Source organism: Habropoda laboriosa, unplaced genomic scaffold, assembly GCF_001263275.1.
Source record: "Habropoda laboriosa isolate 0110345459 unplaced genomic scaffold, ASM126327v1 scaffold578, whole genome shotgun sequence".
Lineage (NCBI taxonomy): Eukaryota > Metazoa > Arthropoda > Insecta > Hymenoptera > Apidae > Habropoda > Habropoda laboriosa.
In genome coordinates, this window is record NW_017100941.1 from 1,402,240 (window position 1) to 1,427,715 (window position 25,476).

Below are 25,476 nucleotides of genomic sequence, written 5' to 3' on the forward strand. Positions count from 1 at the left end.
AACAAGAATAGTTTAAAATTTATATCGTTTAGTACCACTGTTTAATGTTAGAATGATGTTAAATGGTATAAGTTTTCTACAAATTAGAAAAAAAGCTGCACAGCGTAAAGCATACACGAAAGCTTTTTGATTAGTTAAAATATCAAATTTTACAAAGGTCTTAGAGTTACGTGGTTTTTGCAACTTCTTAACCGCGCCAAGCTAAAAGCTTTACTACGTCATTTGCGCGGCGAGAGAATTCAAATGACCTAAGTAACTTCTATTACACAGGACCTAAACGCGATACGATTAACAATTGTATTTCATATAGTTTTCCTTTGTCGTTGATTAATGTACACGAATAGTGTTGTTTCACTAAGAAACATTAGTTAACAACGTTGTAGCAGTCCAAGATTCGCACATCAAATATCACACTTTCTTCCAAATAACGCATCAATTTTATTTATATTGCGCAAGTATAACATGTAAAATATTATATATACAGGAAACTATTTATTGAATATAAGTTATTCAAAAGAAAATGTGATACGTAAATTTTACGAGTGTATTTTATGATTGTAAGCATCTCTCAGGTTGCGTTCCGCAGAATCGCGATATAATTACAATACATGTTATCATTTGCATCGTATCATACGCACAGAACACGTATAGGTATGCGGTATAATTTGCAACGATATGTTCGAAATGTTCGTGTCACATCTCTGTCGCTACCAAACTTTGGGTAACCGTAATATTAAAATAAAGCTATCTTACAATTATTTACATGGGTGCGGTGGTTCAGCGACGTAATAAAGACGAGTTTTCTTTACATCTTTATGCATTTTCAATGACGTTTTGATTGACTCTTTGATTACCGAGCTCGTTTAGTTTCCATTAGTTTATTGCATTCAAAAATGATTGCTTTCAATTCAAATCCGCTAAATAAATTTCAAGAAATTTTCATCATTTCTCTCCTACGAACATTCATATGAGTGTAGACATCGATTGAACAACTTCTTTTATACATGGTCAAACGAATTTCTTCCTATCAATTACATTATGTATTTATAGAATTTTCATTTATCAACGCATTCATTGTTTCCTTCGAAAGATTATCACGATGAATCACATTGTAACACTTTCTTGGAATTCAAGAAAATTTCAGTTTAATTACACAGTGGACAATCGTTGGATTGTCAAGAAGCAATTATATATCGTGTTGACGAATCTGTGTTCACCTTTATAGGATGTAGGATTCGAAACCGTGCATTTTAAATAGTTCCATTGAAATTTTTCACTATCAAGCTAAAATTTAAATCCGAATAACAAGATTTTCGAATTTCGATTTTACCCTCGTTTAGAAACTTATACTTAAATATTTCTCTCGTCGTGTTTCAACGAACGTTGTAAAAACGGGTAATTATTTTACCTAGGAAATTGGTACACGGCAACACGAATATTTTTCTTATAAAATTTCAGCCGATCGGCCTACATACTATAATTAAATTTCAACCAAAGTATTGTTTACGACAATGGAATATTTTCCTTCGTTAAAGTTTGAAATACTTTAAATGGTGTTTTTTTTTTCTTTTTAGAAATCTATACAGTTTTTACGATAATATATAGGATTTCTTTTTATGGTTTCAAATCCTCTGGAGAATAAAGACATTTACCGAGAGCGAAGGTTTACAAAAATATTATCCTGCTTTTTTACATTCGATGAGTATACACATCTTTGGATACTCGAAATTTAAAGTTTCTAGAGAATTACATAAAAATAAAGACTCCTATTATATATTCGTCGAATAAATATCTACATGGCAACCATGCGTCTCTCTCTCTCTCTTTCTCTCCCTCACCTTCGCAAATGTTCTATCTCTCAAAACAGTCTTATTGCATTTAAACGAACTCTAGGAAAGTTCGTCTCAAAGGATAAACCGTAATTGGACATTTCATTATCCCGTCTACGTTTAATAATATTATTTTCGGAAATATACAATAATTATAGCTTTACATATTAAATGGAGTGTGTTACAGCGAATGCAGTTGCAATCGATAACGACTGATCGCGTGCTAATCACGTGAATTTGCCTTGTTTCATTTGCAAAACGTAGTTTACACAGAGTTACATTACAATCAATTAAACCACCACAGCGCGTCTAAGGCTTCGATTTTTCGTACATTATGTATGTATTTACAATTCTATTCACAGTGAAATTTATACATTGCAACTTGATCGACGCGTCGACTGTGTTTATATTTATAAAGAGTTAAACGCGTAAATTCTCTCTTAATAGTAAGCTAAGAAAATTCATATTTGAAATGAAGTTCGAGGAATTGTCCTTCGTTTGTAGAAATTACCTTTGATAATGAAAAAAGAAAAACAACGCGCTCCCGTGATGGACGCGAAAGTTTCTTCTTCTTCTCCTTTATATATATACTTTTTTTTTATTAATTAGGCCCTTCAATTATACACCTGACTAGCGCCGTCACGTTACGTTCTCTCGTTTGCTTCGTCTCATCACTGTGATGCCTATGGAACCTCTTATTTTACGTAATAGATCTATTATGTCAGCTGTTGACATGTGTTCCACGCTCTCGTCGTTCACCTGAAATAGAAGAGAAACTAATGAATAATACACGCATAATAATACGTAATAGGTTTCAGGTAAGAGTGATGTACGTTTATTGGACATAATGTCACTATCGTGAATTCTTCGTTATTACTGTTATTATCGTTATCTGAGCATTATTTTGTATCTCGTTAAAATCTCAACAAGATACAAAATAATCTTAAGAGTTTTTTTCTTCAGAATCTTTTTATCACTTGGACATTTCACGAAAATTATGAAAAATTCGACAATAATTTGACAGTATTTACAAATGAAATTTATACAGATATGCAGAAGTATTCATGATTTCGTTGCACAGTTATGTTTAAAATTAAAAATAAGTAGTAAGATATACAACGGAACATTAATTAGAAATGATATCAACCATCATAAGCACATCTCCTTGTTTCAACCTCCCATCTTTCGCTGCAACGCTGTCTGGGTGCACCACTGATATAACTGTACGCTTTCCTTCCGGTTGTAAGCTAAATCCTAGTCGACTATTCCAACCACGTGTCAGCTCTACCATGAACACCTGTAATAAAAACAGTTAGCATTGCAAAGGAGGATTGTATCAAATATTTACATTATATTACATATTTCACTTTATCTTTAAGATCCAAATTTTCCTCTTATTGAAACAGTATTTTTCACTGACAACAAGTAGATTCAGAGAAATATTTCGTGCGACGCAAAGTAATCAAATTCATCTTTTCACTGGTATTTAAACTTTTGGTAAGCTGTCGCTAATAACCTTATGCAGTTGATGAGACATTAAACTTATATAAAAAAGAACTTAAGTTATTTAAACTTGAAAAGATTATTTAATTTAATTTAAATTAAATAATCCTACAATTTCTTTATTAACTTTTCATTAATTTCAATTTACAAAATACAGGAGTATTGTAAGAAATACAGAAACACCGAGAAGATCTGTGATATTATTTCAGATAACCGTAATTACTTGCTCCAATTCTCAAATAGAATAATTCAAGAAGCAAACCTTATACCTAACGACGGTCGCATTTATTTAACGGTTCTTCTACATAACAATGCAATGTTCATTTGCGGCTGAACAGAGGGGCTCGATATTAACAACGCTTCGTTACGGATTCACCGAACGAAGAAAAACCCCGTACCTCGGTTCCTTGTTCAAGATCTTTATTGAGGACAGCTGAATCGGTGGTGTCTCTCCCGGCCTTCTCCTCTTCGTTTTCAGTTTTATCTATTCCATCATCTGGGGCGAACATCACGCCTTTCCACTTCAACAAGCCCTTGCTGCCACCGGGATCCTCCGCGCCCAAGATCTTCCCTGCGCCCCGCACATAAAATTAAATCACAATGTATGAAATAAATTCTGCACCAGCCGGTGGAACGGTTCATTTTCATTCTAACCAGCGCACAGCTGCTTAAGCAGTTACTTAATTCAGTTACATTCAAAGCAGTTGACAATTGTTTCCTTTTTCTTCTTTGCTTTTCCGAATCGACCGAGGTATCTGATTTTTATCGTTCAAACTTTTCACGATTTGAGAAAGCAAATAAGATTTCAACCGTAAGGAGTAAATCGTGATAACCAAACTGGTACATATGTATATAATAAAAATAATCCTACTGTTGCGATTGTCAATGATCCACAGAATTCTCGATTGCCCAAAATGCAGTGAAGAAAGGAGAAAATATAATATTAACAACAATATAAATGATACTGTTAAAGCACAGAAAAATATAATCACTTTCTGCACAGAAATTAAAGTAGAAAATAGAATACAAAGAAGAAACACCACTGAATATAGTTATGGTCGTTAATGACCTTAGCAATCAACTCTAAATAATAAATAAATATTAAAATTATATTTCAAAGAATACCTTAGCAACTAATAATAATTAATAATAATAGAAAATATACTATGGTTCAGTAGACTGACGTGTATAAACTTGGTCGACAGCAGGAGTATTCTCCCTGACAATTCCACGTTAAAACTTCTTCTTACAGTTACCGATCATTTGTATATAATATGAAAGATTAGATAATACGATATCGATCAGTATGATACATTTCGATATGGGAATTTAAAACAATTATTAAGTGGACTGGTTGCGTGCAAGTACCATAACTGACTGTTCGACGTAAAATCAAGGTGACTTGATATAGTGGTAACAAGATATAACACGTTCGTATGTTACTAAACGATAAGATAATAAAGTGCTCGTTTCAAATTGATATTTTTAGTTCTAAGCTGTGTGGATTTGCTTTATGTTACTATTTCATTGCGTTAACGCTATTTCCGGTAGGTTCTTATCAGTTGAGTTTTTTTATTGAGGAAGTTAAACGTTCAAATAATTGAATGCTTAAGTATACGTGCAATTAGATGAATTTAAATTAATGTGAAATAGTATGAAAATTTTATCGTTGGTTTCTTGTCGTTAAAAAGTTATACATTAAGAGTGTATGACAATGTAATTTGTCACAAAACATTATTCTAAATTATTCCTATTGTAAAATTCATTACTGATTTTAGTAGAAATTTTTAATGATTTTTTCAATATTTTTTAAGTAATTTTTTTCCGTTACACATTGTAAATGTTAATAATTAATTTCTTCCCTTGATATAAAAGAAACTACAAAATACATATTTTATTATATTTTTAAGTTGAATTAAAACTATTTTTTATCTGACGATAACAATAAATTGAAATTGCTGATAATGATAAGTATAACTAAAAAAAAAAAATTGCATTAAACTCCGACGACTACTTAAAATGTTACGTGAATTTCAGTGGTGTTAAAGTGTACTCCACGAAATCGTTAAAAAGAGCCCGCGGCACGTCGGCTAAGATGTGCAAAAGTCCCGTATATAAAGTGTTAAGAGGTAATAATGATAACGTTCAAGACGATAATGATAACATGAAAAAGATAAGAAAGGAAAAAAATAGTATTAAATAATAATATTATCGATAAAGGTTCTGAACGATAAAACGAAGATACAACATAATAATAAGAATAACGTATTTTTGAAAATCATCTAGTTTGTCTTTGATCATTCTTCCATTGGAGAAATGTGACACTGATCCTTCTTCCCTAAACCTATATAGTATCCTTCAGCCCTTAGTTTTTCCAAACGTTGCCCATTTTCTCTTCTTATTATACTATAGTTTGACAGCTTCTCCTAAGTCCTAACACACAATGCTAAAATTTCAATTTGGAATGGACTGTAATCATTTTCTCCTTAGATCCTTCAAACATCCTAATATCTCACTTTCTATGAGAAATGGACTGCAACCGTTTTTCCTCTAGACTGTTCAAACATCCTAAAATCTCACTTTCTACGTGAACTGGACTGTAATCATTTTCTCCTTAGACTCTTCAAACATCCTAACATCTCACTTTCTACGAGAAGTGGACTAAAATCCTATTCCCCCTAGACTCTTCAGATACCGTTGAAAGCTAATAAAAATTGCGTTTGGTGAAATAGCGAAATAAAGAAATATACATACACATACCAGGTATGTCTTGGTCGCTCGAATGGGTAGCCTTGTTTTTCGCCGTGGAGTCTATGCCAGCGCCGCAGGCTGGATTGGCACTCTGATAAGCGGGGTTCTTGTAGCTGAACGCAGCGGTGCTCGAGCTGCACGTCGAGGAGAGTACCGGTGGCATCGAGGCCGGCTCCGAGGGTAGATCGTTGTCGTGCTCATCACTGGATAACATGTTCGCCTCCCTTCTCCCGTAATCGGTCTCAGTTGCCTTGTTCCGGTGCTCGTCTTCACCGACGATCATGTCCTCACAGGCTGGATACTCGAGATCCGAGTCCAGGCTGCAAAACTGAAAATGAGGCTTCCCCTGGGGCGCCGATAAATCGAGGAAACTCGGCCGTGTCGGTGTCTTCGAGGAATCGCTCGAGTCGCAAACGTCGTACAGAGGCGGCGGATCGATTATGTCCGTTCCAGGTGTGTTTGGTTGAGAATTCGTTATCTGCGTCCTGATCGAGCACTGGTCGGAATCGGATGTCTCCGCCTGGCTGGCTGTTGATGTCGTCTGCACGCTCGGATGCTTCTCCAGAGTTTCTGCAACGATGGATATCACCTATAGACCGTGCTTGCTTTTTCAGTTATTCGATCGACCGACGTTTTTATGTTGATCAGCACTTTGACAATATCGGCGCACAGAGGGTGTACGAATCTTGTTTGTCCGTCGATCGAAGGGAGAGACGTAAACTTTTTTCATGCGACCCGTCCCTCCTCGGAAAGGGAAAGCTCGCTGCTCAACGATTGGAATATTTTATGTCTAGTTGGTTCTGGGGAAAATTTTCATCCTCCAGTCGCGCAGTAACCAACTTTTGATCCATCGGTTCGACCATTTTTTTTTTATCTTTGATAGATCGGCGTTCGTAATGGTGAAATTGCTCAACTGTAAAAATTTCATTTTTCTAGAGAGAATGTAAAATCATTTTGTCAATTAATATGCAATCATATTTGCGTTGAGTTTACTCGCGAAGTATGCTATTTATATTTATTTCTTTTAGGCGGGTAAAAGTGGTTTTCTTCTCTCCTGAAAAATTAAGTTTCTGCAGTTCCCCGATTTTACTATTGGAACGACGATGTGTACGTGTTAACGTTTTTACTATTGGCAGAATTGACGAAGTTTTCTGTAGACCTTTTTTCATCTCTGCAATTTCAAATTTTGTTACAGTTTATTATTTATAACAAAATTCGAAAGATAAATAGTATTCAATATTAATTTAACTTCTATTCGTATATGAACAAGTACTATACAAATTCATCGAGTGGTTTGACATTTAAGAAAAGTGCATGGGATAATTTTGAAAAAATGAATCGATCCCGGGAAAGCAAAAGTTTTCAAAGGTCAAGCATCGTTCGAGGCTCGAACTTTTGCTTTCGACATTGATGAACACTTTGCGTAAGTAGCAGCCATTTTTAGACATCATTTCTATCTAGAATTTGTCAATAATCTTACCAAGTTAATTAATCAAATTGCAATGAAATGTAATTTCTGTTGACTCGATTAATCTTCTTGGACAGACGAAACACGAACTGAATGATTCCATTATTAAATTCTCCTTCTCTCTGCTTCTATTTACACAGATTTGATGTTAAGTAAGAAAGTGATACCTTGATCATTATCGGCGGTAGGCGTACGTGTGGCAAGACGACGAAGTCTTCTTGGCGAGTTGCAAGATGCTCCGGGTGATTGCTTGCAACTCGAGCCGCTTGATGTACCTGGGGATAACTTTCGAACTGCTAGATCACACAGCATGTCTACAGCTTCTTGTCTGCAAGAATATTCTCTCTTATAGTTTAGCAACTCTAAGCGACAGCTGTGATTTATCACGTGAAACGAGAAAAATTTTGATAACGACTTAACTGCGGATGTTTGTGCAATTAGAATCTCAAGAGATTCTAACGTTGCTTTTACAGCAATCTCGTTAGAAAATGAAGTTAAACAACGTTAACCTGAATAGAAAATTTAAGGTGAACTCTGATCACGTTTCACTTTGAAACACAATTAAAAAATTAACTTAGTAATCCTCTTAGTGTACTTATTCACATTAAGAGTGAAGAAGCGAAAGTAAGCGGTAAAGATCTGTAGATCCATCGATCAAAGATTCGAAATTTTGACAAGTCTAAAAGAATACGATAAAACAGTTGATCAAACGTGTAATTGAAAGTAACACAGAAAACCTGTTATAGATTCCACGCGCCATTGATTCACCGTGAATAGAGGGAGAGCGCTTTATCAAAAAGTTCTCCAATTTCCCCTCCGATATACTTTCATTTTCATCCCGCCAAGGGGTTAGGTCTTGAACTTCTAATAAACGGTACTTTGCGTCGTAAACACTTGGCGAGCACGTGAAGACAAAAGCAAAATATATCGCCGCGGCGGAAACAAAAGATATTACCGCGTTAAATCAGCTAGAGGAGTTTGAAAGTTTCAATTAAAACGCGCGAGAGAGAGAGGAGAGACATGGAGAGATAGAAAGAGTTAGAGGAGAGACACGGAGAGACAGAAAGAGACTTCAATTTCCCTTATTGAAACGCGGAAGAGAGAAGAGGGAGAGAGAGAAAATGAGAGAGGAGAGACATGGAGAGATAGAAAAAGAGAGGAGAGACATGGAGAGATAGAAAAAGAGAGGAGAGACATGGAGAGATAGAAAGAGTTAGAGGAGAGACACGGAGAGACAGAAAGAGACTTCAATTTCCCTTATTGAAACGCGGAAGAGAGAAGAGGTGGTGAGCTTAATTACAGGTGAAAAAAGTTTACCTCAAACTGGTGCGCGGTGGACGAAGTGGATGATCGGGCTCGGTTGGAGAAAGCGCGGAGACAGGAGTTTGCGCGAGATCCCTGTACAATCGAAGTCTCACAGTGGGGCCACATTGTCGCAGCAATTGGACAGCCTCTTCGTGGCTCATTGGTGACAATGGTGCACCATCCACAGCGACTATTTTATCCCCAGGTCGAATTCGGCCGTCGCTTAACGCCGGCTCCCTCACTAATGCTCTCACGTAATGACCCAGCGCGCTGCTGTCCACTTTCCTCAGAGTGAAACCCAGGCTACCACCGACCTTCGTCATTTCTATGTCGAATTCCTGCCAGAGGTTGCGAAAGAATTTAGTTCGTTTAATCCGTCACGCATCCGTTAGATGTTAATGCCACTTTTCGTGAAATGGAAATCGTGTCTATGGAAATTAGGTACACTGGCTGGTTTTTATTGTTTTTTCACGCAAGTTGGAACGGTTTTTTGTCAGGGATCACTGTAACGAAGGATTGTGTAATGTTGTAATCGTGTTTCAAGATAGATGTGTGAGATTCGTGTAAAGTATTGTACGTAAAATTCGCAGGATTAAGGTGTATAATTTTAACAAAGAGAAAAGTAGTGTACGAATCATGGTGAAGAATTCGTGATTGAAATTAGTATCTTGATAGCGAGTAGACGTCTTGTGAACGTCTTAAAGGCGTCGAGTAAAAGTGTAAAGATGTCTAAAAGACGTCTGAACGACGTCTAGTGTTACAAATCAAGATGTCTTTAAAATGTGACGCTGTAAAGTACTATGCACTGGCTTTAGAAATGTCTTAAGAACGTCTTTAAGACGTCATTTTTATACGTTACTGCAATGTATCCAAATGTGAACGGTCGTAAAATGGACATCTCTATGATGTCGCGTACTATCCGGCACAGACTGCTTAAGAAAAATGTTAACATTTGTATGAAGAATTTATTAAAACATTTCAACTGTGACTCATCCTCGAGATTTGTTGACGATTGAGTTTGATTGATTGAGATTGATGATTTAATATATTAACGCTAACATTTGTTTCAAGTAGTTTGTATTATGAGAAACAAAGGAAAAATTGTTTTATTTGTCACTTTTCAAACTGCTAAAAAATTTCGAATAGATATGGAACAAGTTAAGTTGTAATTAAAATTTTTTATAGCATTTTTTGGACGAGATACAAAAAAGAACGTGTTTATTATAATAGAGTCGGAATAAATTGCTTCGCATCCTTATTTTTGTATGCATTTCATAACCGATAATGCCCTGTATGATGCATGTACAAACATGAGGGATTTGTTACAAATGCATCAGAAACCGTGTATGCTCTAGGAAACACCGAAATCTAAATTGTAAACGAAATTCGATCGGACTATGCATTTCTCTCGGGATTCCCTAGATGTTACGGATAGTATATTCATTGATCATCGTTTTATGAATACCGGTTATACTGCACAGTGTTCGATAGGAATAAGTAGTAATTGGAAAGAAATTTTTTTCGACTGACGGAAAATTACTACTTACGTTTTCTTGCTAATAATACTTCTGCAATAGCTATACAACGAAAATTTACAAAGAAAATTTTTTTTATTGATATAGGTAATACTTTTTACTAAATTTCCAAGATTTACATGGATGACACAATAAATTCTTTAATTATTGCTGAAAACATTTTTGTACAGAACAATTTCAGAATTAATCGATAAATATTAGGGAAACAGTCCATTTCTAACAGAATTCATTTATTTTAAGTATTTAACAAACTAGATAGCACAAAATATTAAAAGAAAAGAATAAAAATTAGAATTTCATAATACTATAAACTGTATCTTTAAATAATGTCTAATATAATTTCTGTTACAAAGTATTTAAATACACATGAAACCACTTTTCAATTTATTATTTCTAATAATTTTCTAAGCAACCAAATAACGACCCAAAAGAGAAGTACACCCAAACACTAACGAATCCCTCAAATTAATAGCAAATTACACCAGATCGTACTATAAATCTTGTTAGTGCTAATAACGGTAGTATGTTGTCAGTGGTAACACTGTCCTATCTTAATTTCGATCTTTCGATTAATAGCCGAAGGGGCGGAAAACGGAGGATTTCGGTGATTCAGTGATCCAGGAAATTCGGCTATCTAGCGGATCGCAACAAGGAACGATTTCTGATAAGAGTTACTCACGCCGCAGGGTTCAATTTGAAGTGGCGGCAGAGGGTTGAGTATTCGTAAGGGTGGCGGTGGCTCACGCCTCGCAGGGGGCGGCGGCGGTGCACCCGGTGGTGTGACATTCGTATCACCCGGAAGTCGACACACCACCAGCTCCACGGTACTAGGTGTCGTTCGTAGAACTTCGAGGGCCTCCTGCAACAAGTTGCATCGAAATGCTATTAAAAATATGATCGAATTGGCTAATGATAAAAGAAACAAGAACAAGTTCATATTTAAGCGATTAATATCAATTTGAAAACGTAGCAACAGTAGCAACGTAGGAACATCTTTCGATGTTAAAAATGGTTAATGCTGGAGAAAAATTATGTCACCCTTCAAATTCTTCGGTTTCTAACGCAGACAAAAGAATGTAATTCTTTGAATTTTTATGGAATATAACAATAGTAATAATCGTCATTTTAGTACATTGCATAAGTGTACAATATTTGAATTAAGTTTCTTCAACTTGAAACTGGAGAAATAATTTTGGAGAAATAAGGGAACTAATTCTAATTTACAAATTAACGTCTTTCGACAAAGATATTATACTGCCATTTTGAAATTTCTAACGCTTTTAAACAATGTAAATACCGAAGTTGGTGTACGTATAAACATTGGAGGTTGCGAGAAAATATGAATAATACAAAAGGATTAAACGCAAAGGAAACTTTGAAAATGACGTTTTAAAGTAGTTTCATAAATCTCCATACATTTACCGACACCGCGTCGCAAATTTATATATCCCCCTTTTCTCATCCGCGCCTCGAAATTGTTTACATAATTCAATTTGTAATAGAGTTATCGAACTTATGTATAAAATTTTCAAATTAATGCGCGATCTCATACGAGATGGTACGAGGTGTAGCGTATAATACAAACTGGTATTACACTTTGATTCTCGAGGGACAAACGGGCAACTGTACGCAAGATAGCGTCTACCTTTGCTACGAGTTCCGGATGTAGCTGCATTATGCTAATCGAATGCAAATCTCTAAAAGCTACGAGAAGACAAGCCCGTAGTTCCCATCTAAAGCTATAGTAATCGCTATTTTGTCGCAGCTAGCTCATCGCGTTAAGCTGGATGGACCAAGATGAAAGAAAACGTTTTGCGGCCTGCGGACAAAAGTTACACTCGCCCAGAGTGAATGGAAACGAATTCTCAGATGTTATTACGAAGCAGAAATTTTTAGGTTGAAATAACCGATCTTATCTATTGATTAATGTGCCACCGGAAATTTGAAATAAAGTTACGTAAATGTTTGCCTTTAATTATACGGTATATTACTATAACTGTAACTGTAACGGTGAAATAGAAAGTATTCTACGATTTTTCGTTATCTTTCTGACACTAGGATGAATTTTCCTAAATTAAATTAAAGGAAATTCTGAAATTTTTAAATTAAGCTCTACTTTTATTATTTCGTTGACACTGAGCTCTAATTTTTTAAGTTAATATCTCTTATTCCACTTTTTAATATCTCTGACACTAAGTTTAAATTTTCTAAATTAATCTAAGAAACTTGGAACATTTTTAAAGTAAACCCAATTTTCATTATCTCTTTAACTCTAAATTATTGCAAATTAATCTGAAACAGTGTTAACATTTTTGAAGAACCAGTAGCACATATTTTGTACTTACATAGTTGGTGAGACCTGTTAGAGGAATTCCATTGGCAGCTAGGAGTATATCGCCAGGTTGAAGTTTGTTGGACAACGCCGCAGGTTGCTGGGGAAATAGTCTTTTTACCCTAACTGGCCCGGCGGTTCCTCCACCGGAAACGCTTAAGCCAAGTCCCTGGCTGCTTTTCTGCAACGTCACACGGAACGTGCTCTCTGGAAATCATACAAAGTGCGTTTAATTTCACGGGAGCTTCTTGGAAAGTCAACTTTTTCTTCTTTCTAACTTCTAGAGAGGGGAAATTACTACAAATTACTCAGGGGATAACGATGTCGTAATTGTCGTCCTTCACAGAAATGCACATTTAGAATATCAAAGTTAACAAGCAATTTCAAGCAACTTGTATCTTCAATTAACGAATTGTTTATTTTTAGAAAAATATTTTTTCATTTCATTCTATTTAAAGCGTAAAGGAAAGATAAATAAGGTAAATAGAAATGTCTTAAATTAATGTACTACGTAGAATTTAATAAGGCTCTCTTAAATCCTCCATTTTCAGACACTTCGTTAAAAATACTCACACTTTTTATATTTATAATAAATATTACGTAGATAACTTGGAATATATCTTATTACCATTGTAACAATGTTTTACAAATAATTCTAATACCATAAAATACTGGATATCATTTCATTTCATACCACATCATTTTTGAGAAAACAAACTTAATTTCTCCTTCAACTTGTCACCATTTTTACATTTTGTGAAATTTAGAAAAACACCTTCGTTAACAGAAAACTGCTCTCGCGTTTAATAAGCAAAAATTTCATTTTTTATTTCAGATACAATCTCTAATCTCTAGAACGTCCATCACTGAGTCGTACGATGTTAAGAGGAGCTACGCAAAACCGCCCATAACTTTCAAGAAAATAATTTCTTTCAAGTCAAACTTTTTCCACGGCTTTGTCAACGTGCTCCGTAAATACGGTTAAAAAATAGAAAAATTCCATCGAACAGCAACGTCACAGAAAAATCTTAAACATGGTCACGTTTTTTCAACGTTCGAACAGATATAACCCCCTTAATCAATTCGATCGAACGTTCCCCGCTTCGCTCAACTTCGTTCAGTTTATTTTCAAAAAACAGAGAAAAAAGCTTGGAAAAGCTCGTTTATACTACAAAGACAGAGCACGCGTCGTTTCGTAAATATTTATGTATATCACTGAGAAGGAAGCAACGTGCTTTCGTTCTTTTTTCTTTCTTTTTTCTCTCTCCCGGCGCGTGTATTTTCCAAAATTGTAGCCGGCTTGTAATTTACGACGCCTCGCCGCTCTGACGCATGACCTAATATTTGGAATTGGGCTAGGACGCGAACAATTACTTTCTACCCCTCTGTTCTATGCAGTGTCACTGCACCAGCTGCATATTTCAGTTGTTACAGCAACTTTCACGGGGCGCAGCGTCATCCTGTTGGTCATAATTTCGCGTGGTTTCGCGGCGGAAAAGTGTGCGAGTCTGAAATACGTGCAAACATCCTGTGAACGGCGAGAAATTTCATCTCGGTCCGGAAAGTTCGCGCGATTTTCGATTTGAATTTTTCAGTGATTGATTATCGGGATACGCGAATAATTTCGAGCGTTTCTTGAATAGAAATTTGATTGGGTTAGTGGGAAATACCTCGTGGAACGTTAATTGATGGTTTAGTTAGTTTTATAAATTTTCAAAAAGTTCTTAAAAATTGATTATTGGAATACGTGAATAATTTCAAGTGTTTTTTAAATAGAAATTTTATTGGGTTACTGGAATTAATTGATGATTCAGTTGGTTTTATAATAGGTAAGTTTGTAACTTCTAAAGAATGATTAGTAACTTTTGAGATTTTGAAGAATATTAGAATGAACGAAAGGTGAAGTTTTTCAAGACATCGATATGCTAACATTTTCGGAAATAGCTGCTCTCTGAATTTGCATAAACCTGTCTCTGCGAAATATCTAGAAAATGTTCAACAAGTACTGTTTATTTACCAAATTCCGAGTATTTTTATCCTATTCGTGATTTCTATTTCGAAATTCCAAATAAATATTTTTATCGGATTTTTGTTCTTTTTCGATTTATACTAAACAATATACGTTTATTTTATGATAAGCATTTGTTCCTTTACATTTAAACTGTTTTCTTTCTTAAATGGTGGTACATTCGATCTCGATCATTTTATTAATTATATTTATCAGTTTATACAATAATTCAAAGTTCAATTCAAAATTGATCAAAAATGGTCTACTACTTACTTCCCAAATATTGTTTACAAAACTCCCTAATAAATTGTTCATCGTTTCACACTCTCGTTCATAGTTCGAATAAGTTATTCTATCCAAACAAAGAAAAGAACTTGTCGCCATAAATGCCTATCAAACTCCGCGAAAAACAGATTAACGCGATCGTAAAAACTGACCGCAGCTTTCGCTGCAGTCGCTATTCGAATTCTTTTTTTCACTTTTTTTTTTTTTTTGTCACGGGGTAGTGGACTTAGCATGAGTCGAGCACTAGTTTGAAATAACTCGCCTTTTACCGGATATTGACCCGATCCGGACGACATATCGCGCGTATTGTTCACTTTGTTCTCCATTCAGATCAGTCCCTCTCGATGGGTAATTTACGTTTGTCACGTTATTGTCCGGGCTCGTGCAGTGTCAATCTTCCCAAAAGAGCCAGCCATTGTTGAAATCGTTTGGAAATCGTGGATATCCTGAATGGGGTTCACTGATCGTCCTCTAAACGTTCCAGCAAGTTTAAGAATCGATATCCGCGCGATTTACGGCCACCATCTGTCATTATCGGCGGTTAACCGAGTTCAGGGTGAACGAAAATTTGAGTGAATGGCGGCGTTCGGGACCATTTGATCGCGTTCGTTCAAGAAGGTGAAATTAGGACGTCGGAGATTTTTTTAAGCTTGCTACGTTTCAAGTAAAGCTGATAACACGGATGATGACGATTAAATTTTATTGAGATTTTTCATTTTTGGGGCGCTGTGTAAGAGGTAAGTTGAATTTTAACTTAATAATGTTACTAAGACTTGATAAAGTTGGTTAATTTTGTTACTAAATAACAGTAATTTAAATTATTATTAAAATTAAAATTTTAAGAAATAACAGTGAGTCTTAATTTTTGAGTGGCTATATAAGAGATATATTAAATTTCTGAGGGGTAGAAATTATTTGAAGGCGTTTAATATTATACTTTGGAGAAAGTGATCTGTCTGTGACGGAAGGCGCAGGAAGACTGTTGAAATATCACCGACAAAGTTGTTACGAGCTTTGTAACTCATGGTAGGCACATCAAAGGTGTGCCGACCCTCACTACACACCCTTGCAAATTTTAAATCAATAATATTACTAATACCAAATTGTATTTATTATTCATTACAAACTGCAATCGCGATTTACTTTTTAAGTATCTTTCAAACGCATTTGTTTTGAAAAGATACATTGCGAACGAATATGCCGTCAAAAAATATGCAAAAAGCTTTTTAAATAGCACCAGATGAATATGAATTTCTGGTGTTATTTGCAAGTGAAACTGTTGCAACAGAGATTTTTGGTACACTTGAAAAAATTTATATACCGAATCACCGGAGAAATGAAACTATCATTTGCCTCGAGTGATGAAAACAATGTGCCATTTAGAAGCGATCAAAATTTAGTAAGAGATTAAAAATGGGAAAATATAATTTTATGTTTAAAATACGGTGAATTTGTAGAAAGCAGGAAATAATCTACCTTATATGTATACCCTTTTAAGCTAGTTCGAAAGCATTGTAAAATCAGAGAAAATTGTATGCAACGGATGTTAAATTGTTATCTGAAAATCTAACAGAATTGCAGAAAATTTATTCGAGCAGGAAATCCGGAAACGTGAAGGACCTGCACACAACGTCAAACTGCGTTTTATTCTGTTCAACTATCTCAATTTAATACCACGGATTTTCCTAGTTTCAGAATTTCAAACCGAAATGTTCGTTTTATTGCCGGTTAGATTGTTTGGAAGTAATGGAGTGAATGGTTTTGTCGGCATTTGATAAACGCCTCGTAAAAGTTAAGTGTGGAATTACGCAGTGTGCAGTGTTACTGCTGCTAATATCGCTGCTAATGTATCTGCATGTTTAAATATGCGCTTACTTCCAAGATGAAGTAGCACGTGTTCTACAACTATGCTAATTTATTGAACATTACGAAACAACGCATTGCACCGAATGAAACCGGTGTAGAATTGATTATACTTTCTACTGACAAAATTAGAATGCATTTTTTGAAGAGTAAAATCTGTAAGTAAAAGAGAAGATAGTATTTTGAATATTATTTTGCACATATTTTTCATAGAATTTTTGTTTAGTAGAATATGGTAATATATTTTATTTTTTCTAATAATTTAAATACCTACTATTAAAAAACTTTTGTAAATTTTAAAGCGTTTCTTCTTTTCGAAAAATTGTCCAAAGCATTTCCTAATAAGTATAGCAAAATTAATTGAAAATTAATGGAAATTTGATAAACCATACCATTTTTTATTGCTATTTTTCTTTAATTTTAGTAGAAGTTAAAATTGATTATTTTGTTAATTTTATATTTTTAATTTTGAATATTTGAAATATCGTGTATTGGCACACTTGTCATTTTTTTGGATTTTATTAAATTATTACGTTCCACTATTTAAGCTTAGAAGTATGCAGAGACAATCATCTCACGTTTTGAGAAATTTGTCGTAGAATGAAAAACTTCGAATGCTCGCCCATGCTTAAAGGAACACTGTGTAATATTAATGGAATGGAAACGAATGAAGAAGAGACGTATGAATCGAGGCCAAGAAGATTAATGTCCTTTTTCTCTCCACTTTTGAATTTATTATTCTCGGTAAACTTGACTTAATTATTCTTAATGAATTTCCTGTTGAAGAATTCCTCGAACTTTGTTCGCGAGAATTTTCAATACAGGAGGTGTGAATACTTTTACTCTTATTTTTATTCAAACGTTTTATCGCGGCATATACAGTAGAATATCAAGCAATTTGTGCTATTGTTAAACAACTTTTGTCTATATAAATTGCTACAATTGTGAAATCGTACGAGTGAAAAATTGAGGCCATTGTATATTTTTCAAATCGAATAGAAACTAAAATGGATACAAATATTTAATAAAAAAAAAAAATTAAAAACTAATATTTTGCTCTGTTATTTAAAATAGTAGATCAATTGTGACTACAATATAATATTACAATAATTTTCATACATTTACCAATGCTACAGTTAAATATATTTTGTCACAGTCATTTGTAAATTTCCACATTTTGTTGCATTTATTTTTAAAAGACATTTTCATCGATATAAAATTTTATACGTACCATATAAAAGAACGTGATGTTCCAAATATTAAAAAAAAAAACATTTTTAATATTACGTAAAGCTGATTTAAAAATGCCAGAGCAAGTATTATATACATAACACGTTACTACATTTCATAATTTTTATTCCGTGTTTCTGACATTAGTATCATATCTTCTGTGTATCTAATTAGGTACGTTAATTACGAATGATATAATTTCACATTCAAACGAGAGGGATTTAATGGACGCGTTTAATATGCGTATCTGCAAAACCATTTAACGATGATACTTAAAAAAAAACAGCAAAATTTTCAAAATCTACCTTTCCTTCGTAATTATCAATGCAAATGACGTAGAAACGTTGTTCTTCCACAGAAATCACGTCTAACGAATCACGTCACACATTTAAAAAATGCATAAATGGCCAGAGCAGAATGTGTATACGAAATTGTTGATTTTTGCTAATTCAAGCAAGCTCTAGAAAAACGTTGCTAAAGCGCGAGTACTAATTCAAGAAATCGTACTTGCAGTTGCAGAGAAATCCAAGGCTCTATCGTTAAATAGAAAAGCTCCCAGAAGTAAAGTAGCAGAGAGTAGCAATTCAAAATTTATGATCCATGAATTCGAGAGCGGTTGATAGTTACGGTTGGAACGTGTAATTTCATTCCCGTACACCATTTGACGAGGGGAATCCTAAGGTATTCACGTTTCTTGAATCTTATTCCGTCGATCGATCAACTTTAATTACACAATTCGTTTCATTGCTTTCTTTGAATCACTGTTTTAAAGCTTCTCTCGGTTTCTTCGAAATGCAGCTTGATTCGTGAAGATAAATCAAGGAAAGATGTGCGATTAATCCTTTCACTGCTGTTGGTGCCTATAGGCGCTTTGGAAATTTTACTGCATTGTGCTGTTGGCGACTTTTTGGCACACTTTCATTTTCATTTAATTATTAACATTTGCCTTATTAAAATTAAGACTTTAAAATTTGTTTAAAATAAAAAATATCTATACTATCGATATCTATCGTCTGTCACGCGCGTTACGTATTAAAAGCTGCCGCACCGAAAGGGTTAAAATGAAAGTACGACTTACGAGAGGGAAGTTTGGCAATTCAAAAATTCCAAGAAAATTTGAAACTTTGCAGAAATGTAGACCAAGTGACGCTAATAACGAAACTATTTCTTTTTTTGGCAATGAAACGGTTCTAGGGGTGAAAACATCCCCTCCAAGAAATTGTGAGATTTCATATTATCCTAATTATTTACGAAACTGTAAAAGATATGGAAAGAAAGTTAAATTCAAAGTTGTGTGATTTTTTATGTCCTATTTTATAGTGGTAAAGAATTTTCTCATTCTTGTCAGTCATAGTGCATTGTTTCGTAAATACTGTTGTTTTAATGCTTCCCTACGAAACTTTGACATATCACTCAGAGGAAAAATGCATTAGGTTAAAAACGAGAAAATCCATTAACATATGCAACGAAAATGTTTGTCCTGGGATGTTTACTCATTCAGAGAGGAAGTTTGTTTTAGCATACTGAATGGAAGGTCTACTTTATTCGCGTTACTGGATTACATTTTGGCGAAGAAAAAGAACGACGACCTGTGAGAGTTTCTACAGTTAGGAAGTTGGTTTTAGTAGAATTTATGTATTCATATTTGAATAATACTGAAGTACGCCGATACATAAAATAAACAGAATATTTGAAACTGAAAATTCTGTTATTATGCAACTTTTTACACAGCAAAACAGTACATGTTTCTTTCTATTAGCTTTACGCGTTATTTCTGTTTAAATAATTGCAGCTGTAAGATCCAAATTTTCCAAAATGAACTGAAAAAAGAAAATTTCAAATTCTCTCATTTATGTCACTTCCAATATTACTTTTTAAAACAAAACAAATATACCCAAATATTGTAATAAAGATCATCCAAAATTTCCCGGCCATCCAAATTTTCCTAAATGGAATAGAAAAGAAAATTTCAATTTTTCAATCCTAAACGAAACGAATTTCAATTCCTAAATGAAATGAAACAGGAAAATTTCAATTTTTCTCATTTACGTCACTTTCGACAGTACTTCCTAAAAGAAAACAAACATACACAGATATCGCGATAAAGAAGATTCTCCAAGATTTCAAGATCGCCCAAATTTTTCTAAACGAAATCAACAAAAGGAAAATTTCAATTTCTCCCACTTAAGATCATGGGTTGCTAAACGATTATTATCCCAAAGGAAATTTGCCGCAAATTCATTTCACTTCTACAGGCCAATTACTCCGAAGAGTACGCTGGCCGCAGCGCGTTACCAGAAACGATTGCGCTTGTATTTCCTGTGATTTCAAGTGTTGGTAATATCCGCGGTAGGTCTGCTCGAATACGGAGCAAAGCTGCCCCGGTTATTAGCCGGTCGCTTTGATATCACGTCAGGACTGACTTCCACTCGGCAGACGTTTCGATTTAGCCGAGATTAGATCTCTTGATCCTGTTTGCCGGCCGTATAAATGGCTGCTGATGACGCGAAGATCCGATCGGTGGCTGTGCGTGTGCGCGCGTGTTTTAGCCGATGATCAACGATAATTAACCGAGGCTCTCCGCTTCGAGAGAAATTGATTTGTGCAGACGGAATCTCTCTCTCTGTGTGTATGTGTGTAGATCTTGCTGGATTCTAGTGTGTCTCGAGAGCAAACGTACGACGTTACGAGAGAGAACGTCCATTTCCTCTGTGCCAATAATAATCTTAGGGATCAACGTTGAGGTGAAATTCGCATTAATCGCCAAGGGAACAGGTTGTTTTCATGATTGGACAGCGATTGAGTTGTTGCGCAGGGATGTTTCGACATGTATAGACAGATTTATCGAAGAACGAGAATCGCACGGATCGATCGTGATCTAATTGAAGAAACGCGTAAGTGTAATTGATTCAAACGTTCAATTATTCATGCTTTCGTTCCTGATCGCGCCTTTAGGCGCTTTGAAAATTTACTCGCACGCCTCTAGTCGTACCTTCACTTTTACCTTATACTCTGCACACTTCCATTTTCATTCAACAAAGCAAATCCTCGAATCCATTAATATGAGATTTCAGTGGTTTGAGGCTTTGAAACGATGCAAACAGAAAATAAAAATTCCAAATTCTCAGAATGTCATAAAACTTCACTATATTCATACATTTTTTTTATCATATTCTTCATTAAGGACTTTACAATTTGTCTAATTGGAAATTTGGTAAATTCTAGCAACCAGTTTACATAACACGTGGATGACGATCACAATATCTATCACTTACAATAATTATCTGTTATTGCTATCATACAGTTAGGTCAGTAGGATGTTTCCTTTTTAGTTCCATGCTTACTTGCCTTTCGTACACTCTATTCACAAGTCAGCAGAAAGTCAGTTATCATCCTCGTATTTATCGAAACGTCCTCTTCCCAAAAGCGTGTACCAAAACAGGTCCTTTAAACAGGCTATCAACTTTCACCAGAACCATCCTCTCAGTCAGACAAACACGGTCTTATCGTACTCTTTCCACGAGTTTTCCAGCAACTCGTGAAACATCCTCGCGGCTAATAAGACGAGACACTTTTTAACACGGAACATGTCAAAACAGCCGCCGTGATCTTGTATCGAAAGTTCGGCTGGGGGTTTTTCGGCCGGAGGATCCGTAACGATAAAACTGCTGTTGCTTTTGCTGTTACGGATACGAAGATACATGTCTCGCCGTCGGCTCTACCCGTACGAATTTATCTCGACCGCGATTTATTACGTAATCCCGGCCGTGCACTTGCTTATCGTGACGAAACTGGAACGAGACGTTTTTCTATTTATCAGCCCGACAACAGATTCGCCGGACGACGATCGTAAATATCGAGAGGGGACGCCGGAAACCACGGAGTTATTTCGAAAGTAATTCCGAAAGCCGCACCCCGACCGCGAACGATCCGCCGGCGGTAAATAATTTACGATGCGACGGTATAAGGGCGACAATGTCAAAGTAGCCATCAGAGCCGAATGATTGAATTATGGACACGGTGATATCGCTTTGAGAATACAATTAGCAGGTTGTTTCATTAATGCGTAATTCTGCACAAGGAGGAATTTCCGAGCTGAGTGTATATATATACAGTGAAAATTCGGTTATTGCTGGATTAATATTGGATTCTACAGATTTTTGCGACATTCTTGTGACATTATGGGAATTTAGAATTGTTAGGTTTCGTTTGCATTGTTTCGAAACTTTAAATCACCTGAAATTTCGATTACGGATTTGATGATAAGGGGATTTAAAATTGGTAAAATTTTACAATTGCAAAAATAACAGTTTGAAAATTATGACATCGAGTAATTCATTGATAGATCTTGAGATAAGGGGAATTTCAAATTGATAAAATTTTACAATTGTAAAAGTAACAGTTTGAAAATTGTAGCGTTATGAATAAGCCAGAGGTAAAATACATTATTCGCATAAATTATCAAAATTGATGAGATAAAATAAATTTAGTTTCTTCGATTAGAGTCCACCAAACTAACTCTGAATTATTATATGCAGTAGGAAAGTTTTGAGTTATTTTGGAAAATAAAAGAATCTTTCGTATCAAATTCTGTTAAAACAGAGTGAATTTGTTATTAATGCCCATAGGAGCGTTAACTTTAAATTAATAGGAAAATCAACAGAGATTGAATATTAATATGATCATTGTGGTGTGAAGCTTTGTAATTATTAATTTAATTTCAGAAATTTGTTCCCATGGAATTAATATCGAGAGTAATTAAAAGTTGTATTATTTTAAACAGCTTGTTGAAATTATATCCTTTCTTTCGTGGTCATTGTTGGAGTGTAAAAATATTGGAAATTATTCTCTATTTCATCAGTTGCGATGTTGCGTCTCTACAATATTTGCAGTAATAGATATTTTTGGTGTCGCTATAAAATTAAATTCACCTGAAATTTTGTTTATTTAAATTCCACCGTTTTCAACGTAGATATTAATTTACAGTTTGTTATAAAATTACCTTTTTATGAAGCTTCTTTAGCTTATAATTTTAAATACTATAAAGTCATACGACAAAAGACATATTTATTAACTAAAATTATTATCGATGCATAAATTGTATATTTATATTTTTTCATTATTGCATTAAAAAAAATAGAAAGAAGAAAAATAACTTAGGTTCAGAATTAACACTCCAAGTGTGCCTTGAATAAGAATAGCTTAGGTAAATAGAAGGGAAGAAAGCGAAACTGAATTAATTACAGCCACCCAAGGTAGTTTAATTAATCTTCCCATTTAAATCCTTCTCGATCAAAGGGAAATAAATTCACCATTGTTTCAATGCAATTACGGTATAATCTCGTAAAAATATCGTTTACACAAAAACCACCCATACGAACATTATTATCAAATTAAATATCAGTTTAAAACATTTCATTCTCTCGACACTTGCAATTCTCCTATTCGTCTAATTTCATCGATCTACAATAAAAACACACTATTTAAACGTACATTAATATCTCCAAATAAATTACACAAACGTTACTTTTTTCAAAAAATCATCCACATTTTATGCACAAATAAAACAACTCTACCCAAAGCCACCGGGAAATACAATTGTAAAGCTGTCCTTTTTTTCCCCCCTCAACCTCTATCTTTTCGATCGCGAGCTTTTCTCTTCATAAAGATCTCTCCTCGAAAGGAAGCAAAGAAAAGCGGCGAAGCTTTGAAGCGACGTTCAACATCGGCCACGTAATTTCATCTGGTCGATACATTACGTCACACAACAAGAAACTGTTATTAAAGTGGCGAGGAGGGTTTTTCTGTGGAAGTCGGTCCATTCGTTCGAAGATCTGGGCTATGAAAGAGGACTCGACGACGGGGGTGTTAAAGTCCGATAACACGAGCCTCCCTGTAACCGGGTTATGAATTGCCCGCTGAGAAATGGCTGTTTACTCGAAACGTCCGTTTGCCTCGCGTAATTCACTGCTCGATATTAATATCCCCTTTACCAAATGTTTCATATATTCTCTATGAGAGTATCGATTGACAGTGGTCCATGTATATATCGTCAATTTCTAATAACTACGGATTAATAAAAAGTAGATAAAAACGATTGAGACACTTATGAAGAATTATTGTTCTTTGCAATTTGCAGAATTGCGTAAGTCAAATCGATTTGCGCTCTGAATGGTAAAGTTTGCAGATTGAGAATTTACTTTGAATAAAAAGTAGCAATAAAAGTGAATTTTTGTGGGATTAGAGAATTTGGAATACAGTAAATTCTCTACAAGAGTCAGTAAGTTTGGATTCTACAAGTGACAGTATAGATGGTCCTACGCCTAGGTCTGCGTCATTGTTGCGCTCATGTTATCTCGCTCGCAGTCAGTCAAGCGTGTAACGTTACACCAGTCGGTTTCCTTTAGGAGATTTCACAGCTCGACAATTCATAATAGAAAAATATAATTTCTTTAATTTTACTTTTTTTCATCTGGAATTTTTTTTAACATGTTGGTGAGATTTTTCTGATGAAAATGATATCAAACACGATATAATTTGAACAACATTTACTTATTAACACGTTCACGACAGATTTACAGGAGGTTGCTGTCAGGCGGCCACAAAATACATTTTAAGCATAGGATTATAGTATTATGCTTTATAATTTTTTTTTTCAAATGAAAATAATGTCTAGCTAGCTATGACGTTCAAAATTTTTAGTTGATAACATTTATTTTATTTTAATTATTCTAAACATTTGAGGCACTCCAGTCACTGATGACCACCATATCGAGGAAACAATCTAACGTTAAAACTTATTGACTGATTAATTTAATTTCATAATATATCGCTTAAGGGAGCCAGCATTTGGTTGCCAATTGTTTATCACAAAGAGTCGGCCTACCTCCACGTAAAAAAAAAAAAAAATGTAGGGTCGATTCCACAAGTGTCAGCAAAATGTAGGGTCGGCCTACATCCACGCGAAATTATATTATTTTCAATATTATTATTGAACTAAACTTTCGTAGAATGCGAGTGAAAAATTGAAAGAATCAAAAGAAAAAACGCGAATTCGTATTTTTCTCAATTCTGAAGTATAAGAAAATTTGAATAAAAAACGCGACGAGAATTGGGGAGAAGCATAAGTTAAACGCGTCAAAATATTCAATAATAAACGAACTAGGGATGAAGCTATTATTTCAATACGCGATGAACTGACTCTAGTATTTACTAAATTTCAAAAATTCTCGTATAAATTCCGAAAATAGATTATTAATTACGGTAAACAACTGAGACGGTTTAATTTAGGGTGGGCATAGTGCACTCGTTCCAAATCAGCTCACAATATACAATAATAAATCAACTAACTACTTAACATACAATTC

At 34.7% G+C, this 25,476-nt stretch overlaps 1 protein-coding gene across 1 annotated transcript in view; it reads right to left on the bottom strand.

Moving 5' to 3' along the window:
• Positions 1-2,269: 2,269 nt before the first annotated feature.
• LOC108577604 overlaps positions 2,270-25,476 on the bottom strand; it is a 262,878-nt gene continuing 239,671 nt past the window's right edge. Inside the window, exons 5-12 of the mRNA XM_017940787.1 lie at positions 12,737-12,930; positions 11,071-11,250; positions 8,869-9,194; positions 7,719-7,879; positions 6,093-6,653; positions 3,731-3,903; positions 2,977-3,126; positions 2,270-2,588 (exon numbers count right to left, since the gene is read on the bottom strand). Of these exons, the coding sequence (XP_017796276.1) occupies positions 2,469-2,588; positions 2,977-3,126; positions 3,731-3,903; positions 6,093-6,653; positions 7,719-7,879; positions 8,869-9,194; positions 11,071-11,250; positions 12,737-12,930 (1,865 nt within the window). The 3' untranslated portion in view covers positions 2,270-2,468. The remainder of the gene's footprint in view (positions 2,589-2,976; positions 3,127-3,730; positions 3,904-6,092; positions 6,654-7,718; positions 7,880-8,868; positions 9,195-11,070; positions 11,251-12,736; positions 12,931-25,476) is intronic.